Source organism: Amblyomma maculatum, chromosome 1, assembly GCF_055883805.1.
Source record: "Amblyomma maculatum isolate TAMU_Amacu chromosome 1, ASM5588380v1, whole genome shotgun sequence".
NCBI classification, from domain to species: Eukaryota; Metazoa; Arthropoda; class Arachnida; order Ixodida; family Ixodidae; genus Amblyomma; species Amblyomma maculatum.
Window position 1 is genome coordinate 128,048,201 of NC_139344.1, and position 18,994 is coordinate 128,067,194.

An 18,994-nucleotide genomic window follows, 5' to 3' on the forward strand; every position below is an offset into this window, starting at 1 on the left:
AGCAGAGGCAGCGGGAGCCAGTTGAGCATGTTGTTGCAGTGGTTGCTGGAGGAGGAAGAGGACAACACCGAGAATATATATCAGCAGTGTACCTTGGCCAATCCCCCCCCACCGTGGGCAAATTGAAAATTAGAAATTTATCCAAATGGAGCAGTAATGTCACACTTTTCGGCACATGCCTAGCTGAACGGCAGCGTAAGGAAAAGGAGGAAGGTGGGATTGAAAGAAGAGATGGCGTAGTGTAGAGGTACGGAACAATTTCAACACCTGGGGATATTTAATATGCACTGACATTGCACAGCACACGAAAACCTTTGCGTTTCGCCTCTGTCAAAATGTGGCCTCCGAGGTCGGGTTCAAACCCGGTTACTCGGATCTGGTTCAATACCGAGCAGCTTAATCACAGAGCCACCGTGGCGGGTGGGCATGTGCCATTTGCGATTGAGAACATCATCATCATGAAACCCAACAAGGTGCCTCATGCTGCATCGAGCCACAGTCCAGATTCATCGGCTGGCGCTGGACCTATTTCGAAGACCAAGCATTGACGTGGATCTGGAGTCCAGATCAGGCAAGGGTGCTGACATGATCCTGCCACCACTGCATGCACTGGAGGTTTGACGCAACCACTGGCCTCTCAGAACTGGGCTGGGACGAACCCTGCAGCTATGGACAGTAGCAGCGCCTGCCCATCCACATCCAAAACGAGGCTTCACCCATCAATCTTGACCAGTGGGGAATATGAAAAGACCTGTCTCCATCGAATGTCGCTATGGTAGCTTCAGCAGAAATGAACGAGACACCTTCACCAACATCTTTGCCATTCTTCAAAACCTCAGCAGCAGGACAGACAACTGCGAACAGGCATTATTAGAACTCGTACTTCTTATCAAGGATGGCTCACCAGAGCTCTGGAATGAGAACTTTGGAAATGTACTGCGTTACCCCGTGGACAACTTTTAAAAGTAAGTGGTCCCGTCCCGTAAAAGTGGCTGCTCTGTGAGCTTTGACAGAGTTGCTGAAAACACAGCCCTAACACTTCCACAATTATGCTGCGCTTACCCTGAGCAAGGTATATGGAACACTGAAGCTTCTTGAGAGGTGTGCTCCACACTGGGGCATTTGAGGTGTACAATAAATAAATAAATAGAGGCTGCTGCGGCACTGCCTTCCGAGCAGACAATGCCCCTACTGCTCTCACTCGCTGGGAGTTAGATGGCCAAGATGATGCCATTGCCGCTATCTGTTAAGATTCCAACAGGACAGGTTTATTCAGTCAGGCGAACACTGGCATGAGCACGAGACGTGCCAGCTGCAGAGAGCATCACACAAGCACACAGCCAAGCTAACAGGCCTAGCCAGCGCATGTGGCAGCAATGCATGTGGGAGGAATGACACAACGTCCACACCTGGTGTGCTCGTGGGAGGCGTCAGCGCAGGATGTTTGTGAATCTCTCAGAGACGTCTTTGTGTGTGTTGTCATACAGAGATGCCTTGTCTACGACGTCTTGGTTGTCTCTCTCCTCTTCCGCAGGCTTGAGAAAAGGGATAAGATGGGTTCGATTTTGCCGTACAGTGTCGTTCCCAGTGTCAATCACATATGATCTGGGCTCTTCTGCAGGCTACACCATGTTCCATTTTTGCCTGAAGTCTGTAACCCAGACTTCATCACCTTCCAGAAGGGCTGGAAGTTGCCGTATGCTTGTCATCTATCGTAATATCTCCGCTGCTGATCGCGATATTGGGTTTCGAAAATTCAAAGCTTAGTGATGTCTGGCAAACGAGGAACAAGACTTCCCGGAGTTCGAGAAATGTCCTCAACCACCTCTCCATCAACAGTTCAGAGGGGCTGTAGCCATTTTTCAGTGAAGTTAACCTGTAGGATACGAGAGTTAAGTACAGGTCTTGGGTCTTCTACATTAAGTTTTAATGATTTTCACAGCAGCCTCAGCAAGTCCGTTGGTCTGAGGGTAGTGCGGGCTTGATGTTAGGTGTTTAAACCCTTATTCCTTAGCAAACTTCATGAAGGCAGATGACGAGAACTGCCTCATTATCAGAGACCACCACCTCTGGAATACCATGTTGGGTGAAAATTGATTTGCAGTGATTGATCACTGTAAACGATGATAGTTTTTCTAGACGAGTCAGTTCTGGGTATCTGAGTAATAATCTATTATGATTAACCACCAGTGGGTATTGAAAAAGAACAGATCCATTGCAACCCCCAGCCATGGTCTTGCTGGGAACTGTGCTTTGAAGGGGCTTTTTTCGGTTGCTGGACGTCTTGATGAATGACGTATCGAAGGACGAAACGGTTCCGAGAAATGCACCTTCGCTGTCAGGTCTTGATGCTTCAATGATGTCAACCCGATGTGACATGCAGACAGATGTGCAGTGGCCCTTCTTGTGGCAGCCCTTGCATACATGTGACCGCGCTGGGCATAGTGAATGTGGGTGTCAGTCTTTTCCACACAAACAATGCAATGTCGAAACTTTGCCAGCTGCATGCGGATGTGGCCTTGATTCAAAGTGCACTCAGCTGTCATTGACATGATAGCGCTTGTGGGATACCCAACATGCTGTCTGCCTGATGACACTTTGTTGACGGTCAGCATTCTGAGGTGAAGCTCCGCTTGTTGCTGACGTGTGCTTTCGACCTGCCTGACAGACTCAAGCGCCTTCTGAAGAGTAAGATCAGCGTCAAGTTGCGGTCTCGCTGACAATTTATGGTCTTGAATGCTGACGACCAGACTATCTTAAACCAGTTACTCTCGAAGGATGCTGTATTCACAATGCTTGGGAAGCGTGTGAAGCACAATCATGACGTTTTCCACTGATCCGCTGTTGTGTTGGGCCCTTGTGTTGAAGCGTGCCCATTCAAAGATGACATTTCACCACAGTGTGAAGTAGCTGTCAAACTGCTTCAGGAGTTTTGAGTGTTCTCTCCAGAGAGTTTGAAGGTTCTGAAAACGTCTTCGGCCTGGTTGCCCATCAAGTAAAGGAGCGTGTCGACTTGGTGTGACCCTGGCTTGTCGCAGAGACCGGAAGCCGTGTAAAAACACCTAAACTGCTTCCTCCATTTCGACCAGTTGGCAGGCGTCGTGAAGCAGAAGCCCTCGGGCGGTTGAATGACGAAAGACTCCATGTTCTTCACTGCAACTTTTGCAAGAGAGTGAAAGAGAAAGAAACGCGACGCGAGCTTGTTAAGACTAGCTTCTGGTGCCTTGGCAACATGTTGGCCTTGGTTGCGCACACAGTCCAAGGAATGGTCGTCTTCCATTAAACAGTACGGCTCGGATTTCGTTCACCCGGGCTTTGTGGGCAGGGGGAGCCCTGCCAGTCTCTCCGAAGCGGCCGGCTCGCAAGCGCGGAGACACCATATTTTAGAGATACTGCAGCTGGAGCGGCCGTGCGTCCAACAGTGTAAAGGCAGAGAAGCTGCAGCGGCCGTGCATTGGTTAACGTGCACGACGACGACCACCTCATTCAAATTAGGAAAGGCTGTCGTCGTCCATGTTAACCAACGCATGGCCGTTAAAAACAGCAAGGTATTGCTACTACTTCACCAGGGATGTTAATTTTTGCAGCCTTTTACATGCAGAGCAAGAAAAAGGTTGAGTAAGGCTGGTTGCCGACCTACGAGTGATTAGAAATGCTGAGACAGCTGCTATTTGCGTTGAAATAGAAACACTGCCAAACCTTTCGTGGCTTTGTAAGCCGTTGCTTCGGTCATTGTATGTTTTTGTTGTCATGTTTTATTTTTTCTCTTCCTTTTCTTTTCTTTTTCTTTTTTTTTGTTGCTACAAAGGTCAATGGAATGTAATGTGTAAAGCAGGTGAAAGTGATGCCAATTTTCTGGTCTACTACCCCATTCGAGCTGAAATAACGTTCACAAAGTAGCAATATATAGTCTACGTTATCTGATAAGTGATTCAACATCGGTACTTGCCTAGATTTCTCGAAATCGAGGAAAAACTGCTCTCGGCGGCATGAAGAATTTTCGCAGAAGAGAGTCGAAAAGCTTTTTTAACATGCAGTGGTAAGACGCAGTGGTGGTGCAGTGGTAAGACGCCCGACTACTGTGCCGGAGTTCCCGGGTTCGAACCCGACCGCGGCGGCTGCGTTTCGAAGGAGGCGAAACGAAGTGGCGTCCGTGTGCTGTGCGATGTCAGCGCACGTTAAAGATCCCCAGGTGGTCGAAATTACTCCGTAGCCCTCCACTACGGCTCCTCTTTCTCTCTATTTACTTTCATTCCCACCTTCCTCCCTTCCCTTACGGCGCGGTTCGGGTGTCCACAGAGCAAGTGTGACAGTTACTGCGCCTTTCCCTTCCTGTGAACCAATTTAACATGATGCGTCATCTGTCGAGCAGTGAGACAAGCTCCATCCCGGCCGTTGGCGCGCTTGCCTCGCTGCCCGACAGATGACGCACCATGTCAAAATAGCTTTTCGACTCTCTTCTGCGAAAATTCTGCATGCCGCCGAGAGCAGTTTTTCCTCGATTTCAGAAAATCTAGGCAAGTACCGATGTTGAATCACTTATCAGATAACGCAGACAATAGTTTGCTACTTTGTGAACGTTATTTCAGCTCGAATGGTGTAGTAGATTTTGCATAGGAATGTTTTAAATCCCAGCCCCCAAATATTCAAGACCCTGTACAAAGTTCGCGGCATCTTGTCAGGCTTCCATGAGACGTAATACTGTAATAACCCTATTCCTTTCTTAAAAATAGAGAGAGAGATGTACTGAGCGCTTGACAACACTGGCAAGAAAACTGGATGAAAAAGTTTGTGGCTGCCACTGCAGAGCAACACATTTCGTCCACAGCTTCCGTTCCAAGGATCCTGTCGCGGCGTGCATGGGGCAAGAAAAGCAACTGTGTCTTGATTTCACCTAGCTGCTTGCACGCAGGTTATGTCTGCGTACAAGAAACTGACATTTGTATTGTGTAATTGCTACTTGCGCCGCTTGGACGCAGGGACCGCATCGTCCACTCCTCTACTGTATCTCGACTTAATTACATCAGCTAACCATCTTTTTTTTTTTTTGTTTTTTCATTTATTTGGCCATACGCTTTCTTTATCCATCATGACATATTCTTTTATTTTTCGAGGCAATAAATATAGCAAAAAAAAAAAATTGCTGCTGTAAGTGGGTCTTGAATATTTGGGAGCTGGGATTTAAAAACTTCTTATGTAAAAATATACTACCCCATTCGAGCTGAAGTAACGTTCACAAAGTAGCAAAATATCGTCTACGTTATCAGATAAGTGATTCAACATCGGTACTTGCCTAGATTTTCCGAAATCGAGAAAAAACTGCTCTTGGAGGCGTGCACAATTTTCGCAGAAGAGAGTCGAAAAGGTATTTTGACATGGTGTGTCATCTGTCGGGCAGCGAGGCAAGCGCACCAACGGCCGGGATGGAGCTTGTCTCACTGCTCGACAGATGACGTAACATGTCAAAATAGCTTTTCGACTCTCTTCTGCGAAAATTGTGCACGCCACCGAGAGCAGTTTTTTCTCGATTTCGGAAAATCTAGGCAAGTGCCGATGTTGAATCACTTATCAGATAACGTAGACGATATTTTGCTACTTTGCGAACGTTATTTCAGCTCGAATGGGGCAGTAGATTTTGCATAGGAATTTTTTTAATCCCAGCCCCCAAATATTTAAGGCCCTATAAAAGCATTCATCTTATGTTGCATGCACAATACTTCTTAATGGTCTCAAGATGCCCGAGTGAGCTACTTAAAATATTGTAGTACCAAAACTTTCTTCACTTGCATGCTTTGCAATTTTTTTTAAAAAAGACTTTCATTTGAAAAGGTATTACTTCCATAATATACATTACCATGCAAGTCAATGCTTATCTTCTTTATACCACACACACACACACACACACACACACACGCACGCACGCACGCACGCACGCACGCACGCACGCACACACACACACACACACACACACACACACACACACACACACACACACACACACACACACACACACACACACACACACACACACACACACACACACACACACACACACACACACACACACACACACACACAGTGGTAAACATTTCACCCTTTTCTGGTAACATTTTGAAAGACTGGTCGTAACATCTAGCTGTTTTAAGCAAAAGACCTTTACCTCAGCACCGCAGCGTCATCTGTACCTCCTGGACCTTATTTGACCAGCAAACTTGCAGCAAACACCTTTCCATTCATATCACCAGCCCCTTTTGTGCATTGAAGTAACATTGTTTAGAAGATTTAAAAATGTTCACAGCAAGTACATGTTTTTTTTTGAGTAATGAATGAAATATATGCCATCCTCCAACCAGACATCTACACGAGTGATATGTGCAGTGTATGTGAAGTGGGTCCGGCGGACCAATGGCACATCATGTGGGCCTGTGCAAGGTTCCCGACCGAAGCTGCATCCAGGACATACCCGCCGGAACTTCAAAGTGCTGTGCAGATACAGACAAGGACATGCAACTATGGGCCGTCCAGCAGGCCCGGGGTGCGCTCGAAAAGCACAAGCCTCACAACCCATCACAAACGGGCCAAATGAGGTAGTGCAGAGTAGGGCTTAACCCCGGGTAGACGCTTGGCCAGCGTCACGACGCTTTAACCTTTAACCCGTCGTTTGCCGGCTCCCAAATAAGGTTATACATACATACATACATACACACACATACACACACACACACATACATACATACATACATACATACATACATACATACATACATATGCCATACATTTAGAATAACACATTGCTTGATGCCAATGAGATGCAAATTGGCCTATTTAATAGTGTTTATGCCAATAATATATAATCTATTCTGTGAGAACATCAGAAGAACCAAAAACTGGGCTGCGCTTGTCCCTCATATTTTCTTGTATCCGTCGTCACGGCGCTGTTTTTTCAGTCAGTCCTTGAGAACATTTGCCATGAAAAATCAAAGTGGTAACAATAGTCCTGACTCCTAAGGAACAAGATCAAAATCATGTTAGCAACTTTAGCAGCCACTTCAATCTTTTTAGTGCTATTCAAAACCCAAAAAGAAAATTATACATGCGAGGCTATATGCCTTTTTAAGTGGACACACCCCCATTTCAATAGCTATATATGTAGAGTTACCTAAAAAAGTGCATAAGAGGCTTTGCAGCAGCATGATCAGTTTATAAACTAAGTCATTTTTCTTATGGTAAATGGTGTGCCTTTGCAATTTGAATGGCACATTGCATTCATGCCTTTACTACTACAGCTGGTTGGTTGGTTAGTCAATCACTTATAATGCTAACTTTGAACTAGTGCTCACTGCAAAAGTCCTTCATAGTACAATAATAAGACATTTGTTCATTAAAATAGGGTACTTTTATTGGAGCAAGTGTCAAACAGTTAGCTATGCTGATGAACATTAATTTTTGTAAGGCTATAAAATTAAACACATTGTCTCTGAAGAGTGATGAAGTTTATAAAGTTTGTAACTGATCATAAAGTAAGCATAAAAAAGCATGAGAAAATAAAAAGGGAGAGAGGGGTGTACATAGGCTGCCTCTTATTACAAGCAGTGCACGAATGTGCACAAGTAATGCAGACATTTTGCATTCATAAGGTGAATCAAAACTATTAATGCAGCCAAACTATTCCGTGACGTTAGTGCAAAACTGGGACGTTGAAAGCATTTGTGGTTATTAAAATGAGTCATGAGATTATTTATCAGTTAAGCATGTCTTATATAATCCACAATATTTATGTATACGTACGTAAATACTCTGTATAACTGGCACACAGTGTTGAGGATTATCAAGAAACTATCCACATTTATAAGCCGAAAACACTCATCTGTTTCTGTTCCTTATGCATCTTGCCATTTCCCAATTAACAAACATTCAATGCTGAATCTACACAAAGCATTTTTCCTGCTGATCACTCATAACAACCAGTACCTCCAATTCTATCCTGTTGGTTTAATTTACATGGAACACCACACAAACTGCACTAGAAAACTAGGAAACAGTACTCTGGGATAAAACATTGCTCCTCCCTGCAGGCTAATGTACTAGAACCAGTCATTATTGCGAAGTCTTGTAGCTGGGCATGTTGGTGCGTGTTCATGAAGACACAGGAGTGCAAAAAACATACATGGGTGCACATGGGAACAGGACAAGCATTTTGTTCCCTTTCTACCTTTCTGTGCCTTCCTGAAGAGTCATTATTGATCTAGATAATACTTGTGAATCATAAAATCAAGTTTATCAAGTCCAAGGGTGAGCAACCACTGCATGATGTACAAGCCCTCAGTGTAGGCTATTGTTTTCTTATCTCATGTGCCTATTATCATTGTATTACAAGCTTCACTTTCCTATTATACACTTTTCATTTTTAGGAAAGTGCCAAACGCATTACTTTATGAGTATTCTTATCATTATCTTTCTAGGAAATTTTTTATTATCAAGTTTACTTTTTGATCAAAGTGTTCTTGTCTGCACTCATTGAAGTGGCTTAATGACCATGAAGTTCAGCTGTTAAAAACCAAGGACACGGAATTGAATCTGGTTGCATTCCAATGCAGCTGAAATGCAAAAGCTCCTGTGTTCTGTGCAACATGCCAGTGGACGTTAAAGAACCCCAGGTAGCAAAAATTATTCTAGCACCCAAGTGTCTTTCATAGCCAATCCAAAATTTCTTAAATTGTTAATGTGATGTGCAGCTTTAAGACACTAAACCACACTTGCCATACCAAATGTGTTTTACGTTGATTTTTCAAATGCATTTTTTTTTTTACTTCCATCATTTGCTTCTAGTTTAAGACCGTAATGATGTATGTAAACTGACAATTCTTGCTTATTTCAATGGACGTGTAATACTCTCTTGGTTCTAGTTTTAGAACACTGTAGTATTGCAAACACACAGATATTTCTGCCTGGCTACAGGTGGTCAAGGCCGCAATAAGCAACACTGCTCTTTTACAGCATTGTCCCCTTATCTTCACACTGTTTCTGAAATAAAAAAAAAAAAAAAAGGAAAAACTAAGCTAAATCTGCTCTACTGCCTTCAGTGCTATCCTCCTGTTACAAGTTTTTCAAAACGTTTCTGCAAAAGAAAGTACTAAAAGAGGCTATGGAAGTACACAACCTTTAGGGAAAGAGTGCCAAGGGTCACTTATTCCAGGCAAAATATTTATCCGCTACATAGTGGGATCCAACGTTAGTGGGATCCCACTATGTAAGTACAGCTATTCGTTTGCGGTACTAACTAAACTAACCGTAAATTTACGTGACAAAGAATGCCGGAAGCACCGTGGCCAGAAGTAACAAACTTGGACGTACGAGTCCAGCAGAGACCTGAAAAACAACCCAAATAAATAGCTTCGCACGCGCTGACTGTATTATGCACTTGTCATGCTTTAGCATTTTTTAGAGGTTTCGATGAGGCACGTTCTTATTCAGTCGTTCTCAAAATCAATGTATTCTACTATTTTGTCGCACTATAGCGGATAATTATAACTTCGTAATAGACAAGCAAGCAATTCAACTACATACTTAGGAAAAGTGTTTTCAACGGGACGAGGAACAAACCCGCGACAAAAACGAGGATCTGGCGAGCCCACCTGCTTCGACCAGACGTAGGTAACGCGCTTTGCCTCATTTCACCACTGCAACTCAGAATTAATACCCTTAACGCACTTAACGTCTACGAATTGGCCAGCTGGTATTACATCTTATCAAATAGCTTTCCACTTCTGAGAAGTTGTATCACCGGCAGGAATAAAAAATTCGGGCAAAATCGTGCAACCACACAAACGCAAAACCTAACGACCTAACCGCGCAAGAAAACACATCTACGGCAGCGCTAACTTTTCCCCTGGTGCCAGGAAAGGGACATCAATGGCCTCGTTTTGATTTCTGATCAGCCATATTTACGTTAGCCGTGTTTTTTCTTGAAGTATAATTGATTTGCGCGTATCTGTACTGTTCTACATTTGTGCGTGAGTTCAGGAATCATCAGAGGTAAGCCCACCGTTGTTGATTTTGCGTGCGCCGCGAGGAATATCCTAAAAATAACTGGCAAACACAGGCGACACGATCCGGTCTCTTGCGCTCGCGGGTCGATGTTCGCGGCTTTTATGTCATAATTTGTTTTCGTGAAGGCACCTGATGTAGAGGATTTCACTGCTGCTCGGATAGATTTTTCGGGTGAGCTCGTGAAAAATATTTTGTTGAACTTCAGCTCTGTTGCCGTCATCTAACATTCATCCTCTCGTATGACTTGCCGCTGTCTGTTCTTTGTCCGCCATTTTCTTGTTTTAAGCCGCTGTGATCACTGCGAAATTGTGTTATTCGACTTGTTAGCGAAGAAAGTAGTGCACTGGAATCTGTAGAGCTGTGCCTAAGTTCACTTTCATATCCGTGGCGAACATGATTGTGCATGGCATGGTTCTTATGTTGGCCTTCGCTCGAAAGAAAATGGTTGGCGCTTTCTCTGCCGCTGCTCAAATTAAGCCTATTCGTTGTTGCGCTGTTTTTCAGCTTTTCGCAGTGAGAAGCGCAAGAACGACAGGAAAAAATAAAAGTGAGATGGGAAGCGACGTTTCGTGTCATTGAAATCGTGTGTCGCTGTGGCTCGTTTGTCGTCAGTCATAGGGTTGCGGCGTGGACGGAAATGTGTGGCTCGAATGACTAAAGACAGCGACGGAGAGACAGGACCCGTTGATTCTCGTATGGTTGACGCGCAGGTTCGTTGAAATACCAGCGGAGCGGTGGCAGTCTGCTGAAGGGCAGGTGGTAGCGGCGCGGATTCTTTACCGGCGCATAGCATGAGCTGTCAGTTCGCGTTCTGCATGCACTCGGAATCCGCAGTGGAATCTGGTGTTTTGAGCCTCGGGGTGTTGCCTGTCGAAAGCAAGCGCGTCTTCTCGGGGTCCGCCTGGAACCTTTGCGCTCGCTTCCGTGTGGATGGATCGATTTGTCCGCTGGCGGTTTCGAAATGTATCACAGATTGAAACTGTTCTCGACGAGCGCTTTTGTCTCGTCGGCACGGAGCGGCGTTGGCTCGTCAGTGCGCCGCGTCTGTGGAGTCGTTAGAACGCTTGGAGTTTTCCCCACGTTGAAACTCTCCATAAAGGCCATATTGTGGGGGAACATTTGGCCGCAAACTTCGAAAACACGTCATGTACTCTGGAAGGAGTTGCCGACAATTTCGGCAGCTCTTTGGTGTGCTCCCGCCGTACATGTACTAGTACAATACCTTAGGTGTTTTTACGTTTGACGTTCAAGCTTAGGGCGCACTCAGATTGATCAAATCCGCCTGACGCGGGTAGTGCCGTGGTGCTAACGTGCTGCCTTCGATTCGGAGCTTTCATCTATCGTGAAAAGTTCAGCATGTTTCATGCCTCGCTGGAAGCTTTTGCGAAGTTGAATCTTACCAAGGTTCACTTCCTGTAATTTCTTCATGGGAAAGCTGTGAGCTGTTTTTTGAGCTTTAGTTTGACATGTCTGCACCGTATACTTTTGAGGTAAATGTACCATCATGTAGTTATTTTTTGCAGATCTTCAAATACTCTCTGACCTCAAAACACCAGCCAATACTGGATGCAGTGTTTGTGGTCACTTTACATGCCACTGAATATTGCTAGACATGGTACCTATATTACATTCGTGCATCTAGTCACACATGGCTTTCCTGCAAATTATGGGAATCAGTTTTTTGTGGTTGCAAAAGTAATGTTTTTGCTGCTAGGTTTTTCTCAGGTATGGATCATACGACGTATGCTTTTTGTGGTGCTGCACGAAAAGTTATGAGCACGCAGCCAGTGTATACAAGTGTTTTCGTTCTTTCACTGATTAGCCAGTAAACTAGTTGTAATATATGTGTGTGTGTGTCATCATAATAGTCATGTTTACTATGTGTACACAAGTGTATGTTAAGAGATATAGGAGTTCTTATTGTTTGTCAAGCTAACTTGGTGTTCAGTGAGTGTATTTGCACATTGGTAATGTTGTACTAAGTGTACTTGATCCCAAATGGATTACTTGAGTGCAAAATATGAATTAAACCTCCACTTAGCACATGCCCTAGTACTTAGGATACAAGTGACATGGTATAGACTGGATCTATAAGGGATCAGTTCAGTTTTACAGTTCAGGGCATCAGCATTGCCTGCATTCCATTGGAGGCATAATGCAAAAACTGGAATGTACCGTGTGATGTTGTTACTTGTTAAAGGGTTTCAGGTGATTAAATTAAATTAAGAGCCCTCTGGTATGACACCTGTCCTCATCCCACCTGTAACTTCAGGACATTGAACATGCCTCACGTCACCGCATTTTGTGATGTACTAGTTGGGTGTGTGGTTGGGGGGAGGGGTGGAAACTCATTCAGTTTTCTTCTTAACTTTCCTCATCACCAAGATAGAAGGTAAAGGTATTATTATAGAATAAACTGCAAAGCTAATATGGCTTGCCAAAATGTTGTAGAGCTGTATCCAGTTCCAGACTTTCAGTTGTGTTAATAATACATCTTGTAGCTTTTTTTTTACCTTGGTGATGCTGTATTGACTCTCATGAGCCAACCAAATCCTAATTCCTTATCACCTGCCATGTGAGAAAGTTGCACATACGGCTGTGTGTGAAATGTTCTCGCAAGCCTCAAGACATTATTTTATTCATCCTGACATCGTGCTTACTTTTATATTGCTAAAATACCATAAATGGTGTCAGTGCATCTCGTCTATGAAATACCTATCTAATAGGCATCGAAAGTTTTGTGCTGGTTAGCTGAAGCACTGTGGTTCATGTGGGCTTGTGAGTGATGAAATTCCTGGTGTTTCCCTCTGCTTTAGTGTATGCGTGCAAACGCCTTGATCATCTTTCTGAAGGCTTTCGGGCCTTTTGCTCTTGTGATTCCTTAAAGAAAATATTAGCCTCCACATGGGTTGCAGGGAAAAGTTTCTGTGCATTGTTTTTGTGCCATCGTTCAGGAAGATGAATTTCTGTTCTGTTAGCTGTGCCTTAAGTGCTTATTTTCTTTTGAGGATGTTGTGTGTGTAGTATGGGTCTTGATTTGAGCTTCTGTTCATCCACCAATGCAGTGTGAGCCCCTGACTTGGGGCATGGAGTTTGGCTAGAGCTAAGGTGGCAAAGGGACGCATCTCGCCGGGCCTGGCACCTTTGGGCCATGCGGTGCATGCCAACTGAGTGGCGGCCATGAGAGAGCAACAGGACGCAGCCGGCCTGTCCTTGGGCCAGGCCCGGCGGCTGGTTGAGGCTATCCGCAAGATAAAGAGCCAGAAGCAGCGGCCGTCCGTTGAGCGCATCAGCCATGTCTTGGGCCTCCGTGCTGACCTGGTTGAGCGTCAGATGGAGCAGGCCGTCACCAGGGGCTTCATTCTCAAGGTGTGCATTCTTACTTTTAAATTTTTTCACCCACTTGGCCATTGTAGTTAGGCTTTGCTTTCTTTAGTATAGTTGCATTAATAACCTGAATATTAGCAGGTGCATTCTAACTACTTTGAGTAGGTTTATGACAGGTATTGCTTTTTGACGTTGCATGTATGTGCCTACTTTACAGCAGAATTTTCCCACCTAAAAACTTAGATGTGTAGTTGTGTTGGAAGTAGAGTGAATCCAGCAGTTAGATTAAGTAACTTGTCCCGCAACCTGCAGTGCAATTTTCGAGCTGCAGTATGCATCTTTAACAGGCGTAGTGACTACCTTTGGCTGATGTAACGTAACACTGTGTGTAAAACTAACAACCGGGGAACCCAGGAATTGTCAGGAAAATTTTATGCAACTGGAAAAATCAGTGAAATGTCAGGGAAACCATCATAAATTTTGCCAAGTCAAGAAAAATAGCACGATATGTTCTGCAGTGCATTTTTATTTTAAGCTGGAGCAGAGCAAGTATGTAATTTGTGCTGTCTCGACAGAGCGCGGCTGCCGTGGTGGCCGTGCCATGATGTATAACTTCGACGCCAGCGAGCTGCCACAATAGAAGCACCAATATGCCTGTGAGGCGGGTACTCTATAAAATATGCAGAAGCACTGCGTAGAGTAAGCATGCATCGAAAAGCAGGGATAACCGCACCAGCAGCGGCCATGGCGAAAGTGATCAGCGAGCTGTGTATGCTGTGGTCCCTGGAAAATGCCAAGTATGGCCCCTGGAAAAACTTTTGCAATTTTTTCCATGGACCATAATGCTAAAATGACCCAGAATATTTAATTTACTATACATAATGCCAAGCGCTAGCACGCAGCCATATTGGATTGGATTGGCTATTTGCGGAGTGGGTGGCTCGCATGCCCTTGCATATGTTGTGAGGCTGGCATGAATGCGGTTTTAATTTTCAGTGATTTTTGGTATTTTTAACGGCCATTAGCACTAATGACATCCCTTTCACTATTGTAAATTGCTGAATGTGATTAATAAACAGCCTTTTTTATTTATTTTTTTAATATTTTTTAATTTATTTATTATTATTATTATTTTTTTTAATTTTCATCAGCAGCTACATTTCCGAGCCTCGTCATTCGTCAGGGAATTTGAGCTGAAATAATCGGGGAAAACCTGGAAAAGTCGGGGATATTGAAATTGGTGGCTTGCTAGGCACCCTGGTGGTAGAGTATGGTCTTGCTTTTATTATTTTGTGTGTGTGTGTGTGTGTGTGTGTGTGTGTGTGTGTGTGTGTGTGTGTGTGTGTGTGTGTGTGTGTGTGTGTGTGTGTGTGATCTTGGTGTCTAGCAGTAGCTTTTAAAACATGTATGGGCTTTTCTGATCATCTTCTGCAGCCACATTTGCATTCTTTTAGTGAAAGAAAAAAAAATATTGCACATTTAAATTTCTCAAGTTTTTTATTTCTACAATGTTTAGGCATGCTAATGTTATGCCACCACCCAATTGTTCAAAGCTATAGACCTTTGCATCGGGCGAGGAAGAGGTCGAAATACCTCCTCTCTGGGCTGTTGCAAACTGGTTCCGCTGCCGCTTCCACCGGGCTGACGTCAGCCGCACACAACAGCCCATCAAACATAATGGAGAAGTCCAGGGGCCCTCATTGCAAACGTCTATACAAATGCTTCTTGCGATGTCCATACTTTTATGTTTCGTGTATTTGTTTAATAATTACACAAATGGTAGCCACAAAGAGCACCATTTTGTGGTAACTGTTACTTCTGTTGCTAGTGCTTGCTTTGCTTGCTTGTTGCTCATATTTGGCACGTCCATGAGCACGCCCATTCAGGGATTGCTAAAATGTATACCACTGCACATGGAAGATCAGTGAAAGCTCTGAGTGTCTATTAGCATTCATTACATTAGTAATGCTCATACGTATGATTAAACATTCGTTAATTATTCTCATACCTACCTGGTCTTCCTTACAACCCATGTCAGGAAGGCTGGCCTCAGTCATCATATTGGCCAAAATTCAAAAGGAAATAGTTACCTGTGCTCTCATGGTTTCATTGATTGTTAGTCTTCTTCACTGTTTGCCTAATGAAACCTTAGTTTGGCCAGCTCTTAATTGCCTACTGAGTTACATTTTCATCCTGTTACTTTGCATGCAGCCTTAGCCGCACACGCATGCATGCATACAAGCATGTACGCATATGCTTGCATGCCCTCATTTGGCTGTGGTTGCTGATTATTGTTGCATGTGTGGACTGTTCATATGTTTATTGTTGTCCCTCAAGGTCAAGCAGGATTTGCAGTAAGAGAGTAATTACCCATTAATGTCCACTCAATCATAGCAATACTGCTGCAGAGGAAAGCTATACAGCTTTCATGTAAACTTTGTACAGGAAAGAAAAAGGGGGTAGATGGCTGTGTTTGTGAAATCTTGTTATATTGCATTATCCGTTCAGTCGAACCCGGATATATCGAATTTTGGTTATATCGAACTCACAGAATATCCCCTTGAAAATCCCATGTAAAAGTATAGGAAAGCCGCGTCATATATCGAACTCAATTTCACCGGTCGTTCGATATATCAAGCTCCGCACCACGCACTGGAAAGTGTGCCTTCCCCAAAGACAATAGCATCACCCACGGCCGTTTACCGCGTGACGTTTTCAAGCCACGCGTGGAAGGAATGAGAGGAGACAGTTCGGCGACGGCTGGTGCACTGGTGCAGCGTCGCGCTCATTCCCCAAGGTGCGCGCATCTGCGGTTATTGTTTCCCACATGCCAACACGTGACGTTTGCAAGCCATATGCGTGAATGAACCAGAGAGAACCGGTGGGAATGAGAGGGGAAAAATGCGATAGAGTGAAGCATTCTTTTACCGAGCTATCTCTCTCCTTCCTCTCTCCCGGCCTTCGTTCGCAGTAGCACGCACTATGCATGCGCCAAGCCAGCTCAGCCCGTTTTCAGACAGAACGTCGGATACTTTCTCCAGCGTGTGTTGGGAACCCTCTGCGCGCCGCGACTGACGTGGCTATGGCACCTGCGAACGTTAAGAAGCGTTTTTTTTTTTTTCAGGAGGAGTCTTTTATCCTTGCATGTATGAATCAACGAAAGCACGCGGTCAGCTGCTATCATGACACTGGTTTTTATCATTTTTCGCTTCAAACAGCATTTAGCTATCACGCTTTCCAATGATTTTGCGGAAGTGGACTACGCCCGCCCCAAGCGCGGCGTGATAAATCGAACCAGGCTTGTGCAATCAAGCCATCACAGGTACTCTGCCAAGTTCGCTCCCCGCCACCACAGGAGCTATCAAAAAATAAACACGTGGCGACGCAGCATCTTGGCACGCTGCCAAGAAATGAGCTGTGGATGAGGACTGAAACGGAGTGACGCGTGCCATCCACATGCAAGCAAAAACGCTCGCGATTTATGCCGCGGCGACAGAGAAACCTTGTTATGAGCTGCCGCGGTGGTTCGAGCGGCGAGAGGGACGCAGTTTCAACAAGTTGGAAATTTTTAGCTCTGTCGCTGCCGCTCGTCGCTGAGATCGCTCGATCGCTTGCATGTGAGCGAGCTGGCCTTAACACTTTCTTTTTTTCTTTTTTTCAAATTCTCGGGTGCAAAAGTGGAGGGTGGGTTCATTATGGGAGTGGGTTGATTACGCGACAAATACGGTATCGTTTTTTCGCATCGTAAGTGCCGTCACAAGCCGATTTCTGTATATCGAATTATCGATATATCGAACTATTTCGCGATCCCTTTCGAGTTTGATATATCCAGGTTCGACTGTATTGATGTGTCTGCCGCTCCCTTATTTCTACTTTAAATAAAGAGGCATAAAAAAAGAGTGGAGGATAGTGTTTACATTGAGGCACGGTTTTTACTTATTATTTATTGGGGTGCCATGTGGCAATTGAAGGCTATGAAAAGCTTTTTTTTTTTTTTTTTTTTATTCTAATGTTGATAGCATTATTCCCAAGTTCATATCCTGATTTTCATTTTTTTCATTGCCCATCTTTATGGCTTAAATATGTCACCTAGATCTAAATGCAGGTGCTGAAAACACAGCAGTAACCTTTTGGTAATTGATCCATACAAGGAACAGAGGTTTCAAATCTTGGGTATGGTTATTGATAACAGAAAAAAATGGGGCTAGTGTTTCAGGTTTTTGGGCCGTATTAGAAGAAAACAAGACATATTCAAGCTGGGCAGTGGTTTGCTATTTACAATTTAGCATAATCGCATTCTTAATTACTATTGTTCATATAGGTAATAACAAGAAATTTCGGAAAGTAGCACTTTTGCTCTCCAAGTTTTTGTTAAATATAGGGACCCAAAGGAGTGAACAGTTTTTTTTTTTCAGGAAGTTTGCCATTGGTACTAACAAAAAAAAGAAAAGAAAAGATACAGTTGAATCCCGCTATAACGAAATTCACGGTGCACGAAAAAAAATTCGTTCTCGCGGAACTTCGTTATCACAAAAATTTGACGTGAAACGCAGAAAGAATTGCCCAAGCAGCAGCAAAGGCGTTTAATGCCAAAAATCTGTAAGCTTGGTTTGCTTACGCTTCACGGCGAGCAACGCCGTCACGCGATTTTCGCACTCGGTCAGCAAACCCATTGCAACATCGTCGTCTCGGACAGCAACGAAATTCCTGATGACATCAAAAGCGTCCATCACCTGTACGGCGGTTGCCGCAGCCGGCGCTTCCTGTACGTCGTCGTCTTCTTCATCGGAAGAGTCCTTATCATTCCGGGCAGCTTTTATGATCTGCTCATCACTCACATCTTCGTGAACAACAACACAAGCGTCAGCGCCGATGTATTCGTTGAGCTCGAGATTAGGCGGCACGGTTCCTATTTCTCCCAGCGTTTTCCAGGCGGCCGCGATCCCCGGAGCCGGTGACGCCTCTTCGTCGTCGTCTGTAACGCCTGGTGTTAGGCCAGCAGAGTGTACGGGTCGACCTTCGGCAAATCCGGCGTGCCTGAAACAGTTCACAATTACTGAGCGCCCCAGTGTGCTCCAGGCAGCAGACATAATCTGCAGTGCCACGTACAAGTCCACCTTCGTGTCTCGGCCGGTTTCAGTGTTAAAAAGCAGCCGCTGAATTAACCTCCCGCGGTAAGCGCGCTTCAGGCTAAGAATCACGCCCTGATCGAGAGGCTGTAAGACAGACGTGCAATTGGGAGGGAAAAACCTCAGCTCCGTGTTAGTGAGCTTGACTTCGTCGGAGTGATGCGCTGAACAATTGTCCAAAAGCAAGCAAACTTTACGGCCCTGCCGCTTCATGTCGCGGTCGAATGCCATCATCCACTCGGTGAAAATAGCGCGGGTCATCCATGACTTGTTGTTCGCCTTGTACTGCACAGGTAGGCTACGAGTTCCCTTAAAACAGCGCGGCTTGGCACTTTTGCCTATGACTAACGGCGGACGCTTGTCCGAGCCATCCATGTTTGTGCAAAGCAGCACTGTGATGCGTTTTTTGCTGTGTTTGCCGCCGTGACAGCGCTGCCCCTTGAAGTCGAGCGTCCTAGCCGGCAACATCTCGTAGAATAGCCCGGTCT

General features: G+C 44.7%; 1 protein-coding gene, 1 long non-coding RNA gene and 1 pseudogene across 7 annotated transcripts in view; 2 read left to right on the top strand and 1 right to left on the bottom strand.

Moving 5' to 3' along the window:
- Positions 1–668: 668 nt before the first annotated feature.
- LOC146203896 (CLIP-associating protein 2-like) lies at positions 669–1,215 on the top strand (annotated as a pseudogene).
- Positions 1,216–6,808: 5,593 nt separating this feature from the next.
- Positions 6,809–9,839, bottom strand: LOC146203897 (uncharacterized). Its single transcript, XR_014703926.1, has 3 exons — positions 9,636–9,839; positions 9,291–9,369; positions 6,809–7,004 (listed from the first exon to the last, which is right to left on the bottom strand). It is a non-coding gene; the product is annotated as an uncharacterized LOC146203897 (long non-coding RNA).
- Positions 9,840–9,877: 38 nt separating this feature from the next.
- The window catches only part of LOC146203898 (uncharacterized), a 112,255-nt gene continuing 103,138 nt past the window's right edge, over positions 9,878–18,994 (top strand). For 4 of the 6 annotated variants that reach the window (XM_084588969.1, XM_084588974.1, XM_084588973.1 and 1 more), the window contains exons 1-2: positions 9,878–10,035; positions 13,116–13,419. In XM_084588969.1, the coding sequence (XP_084445095.1) occupies positions 13,231–13,419 (189 nt within the window). In that variant the 5' untranslated portion in view covers positions 9,878–10,035; positions 13,116–13,230. Of the gene's footprint in view, positions 10,036–10,075; positions 10,222–10,652; positions 10,761–13,115; positions 13,420–18,994 lie in introns of those variants that run through there. The other 2 variants (XM_084588970.1, XM_084588972.1) reach the window with 2 other exon arrangements.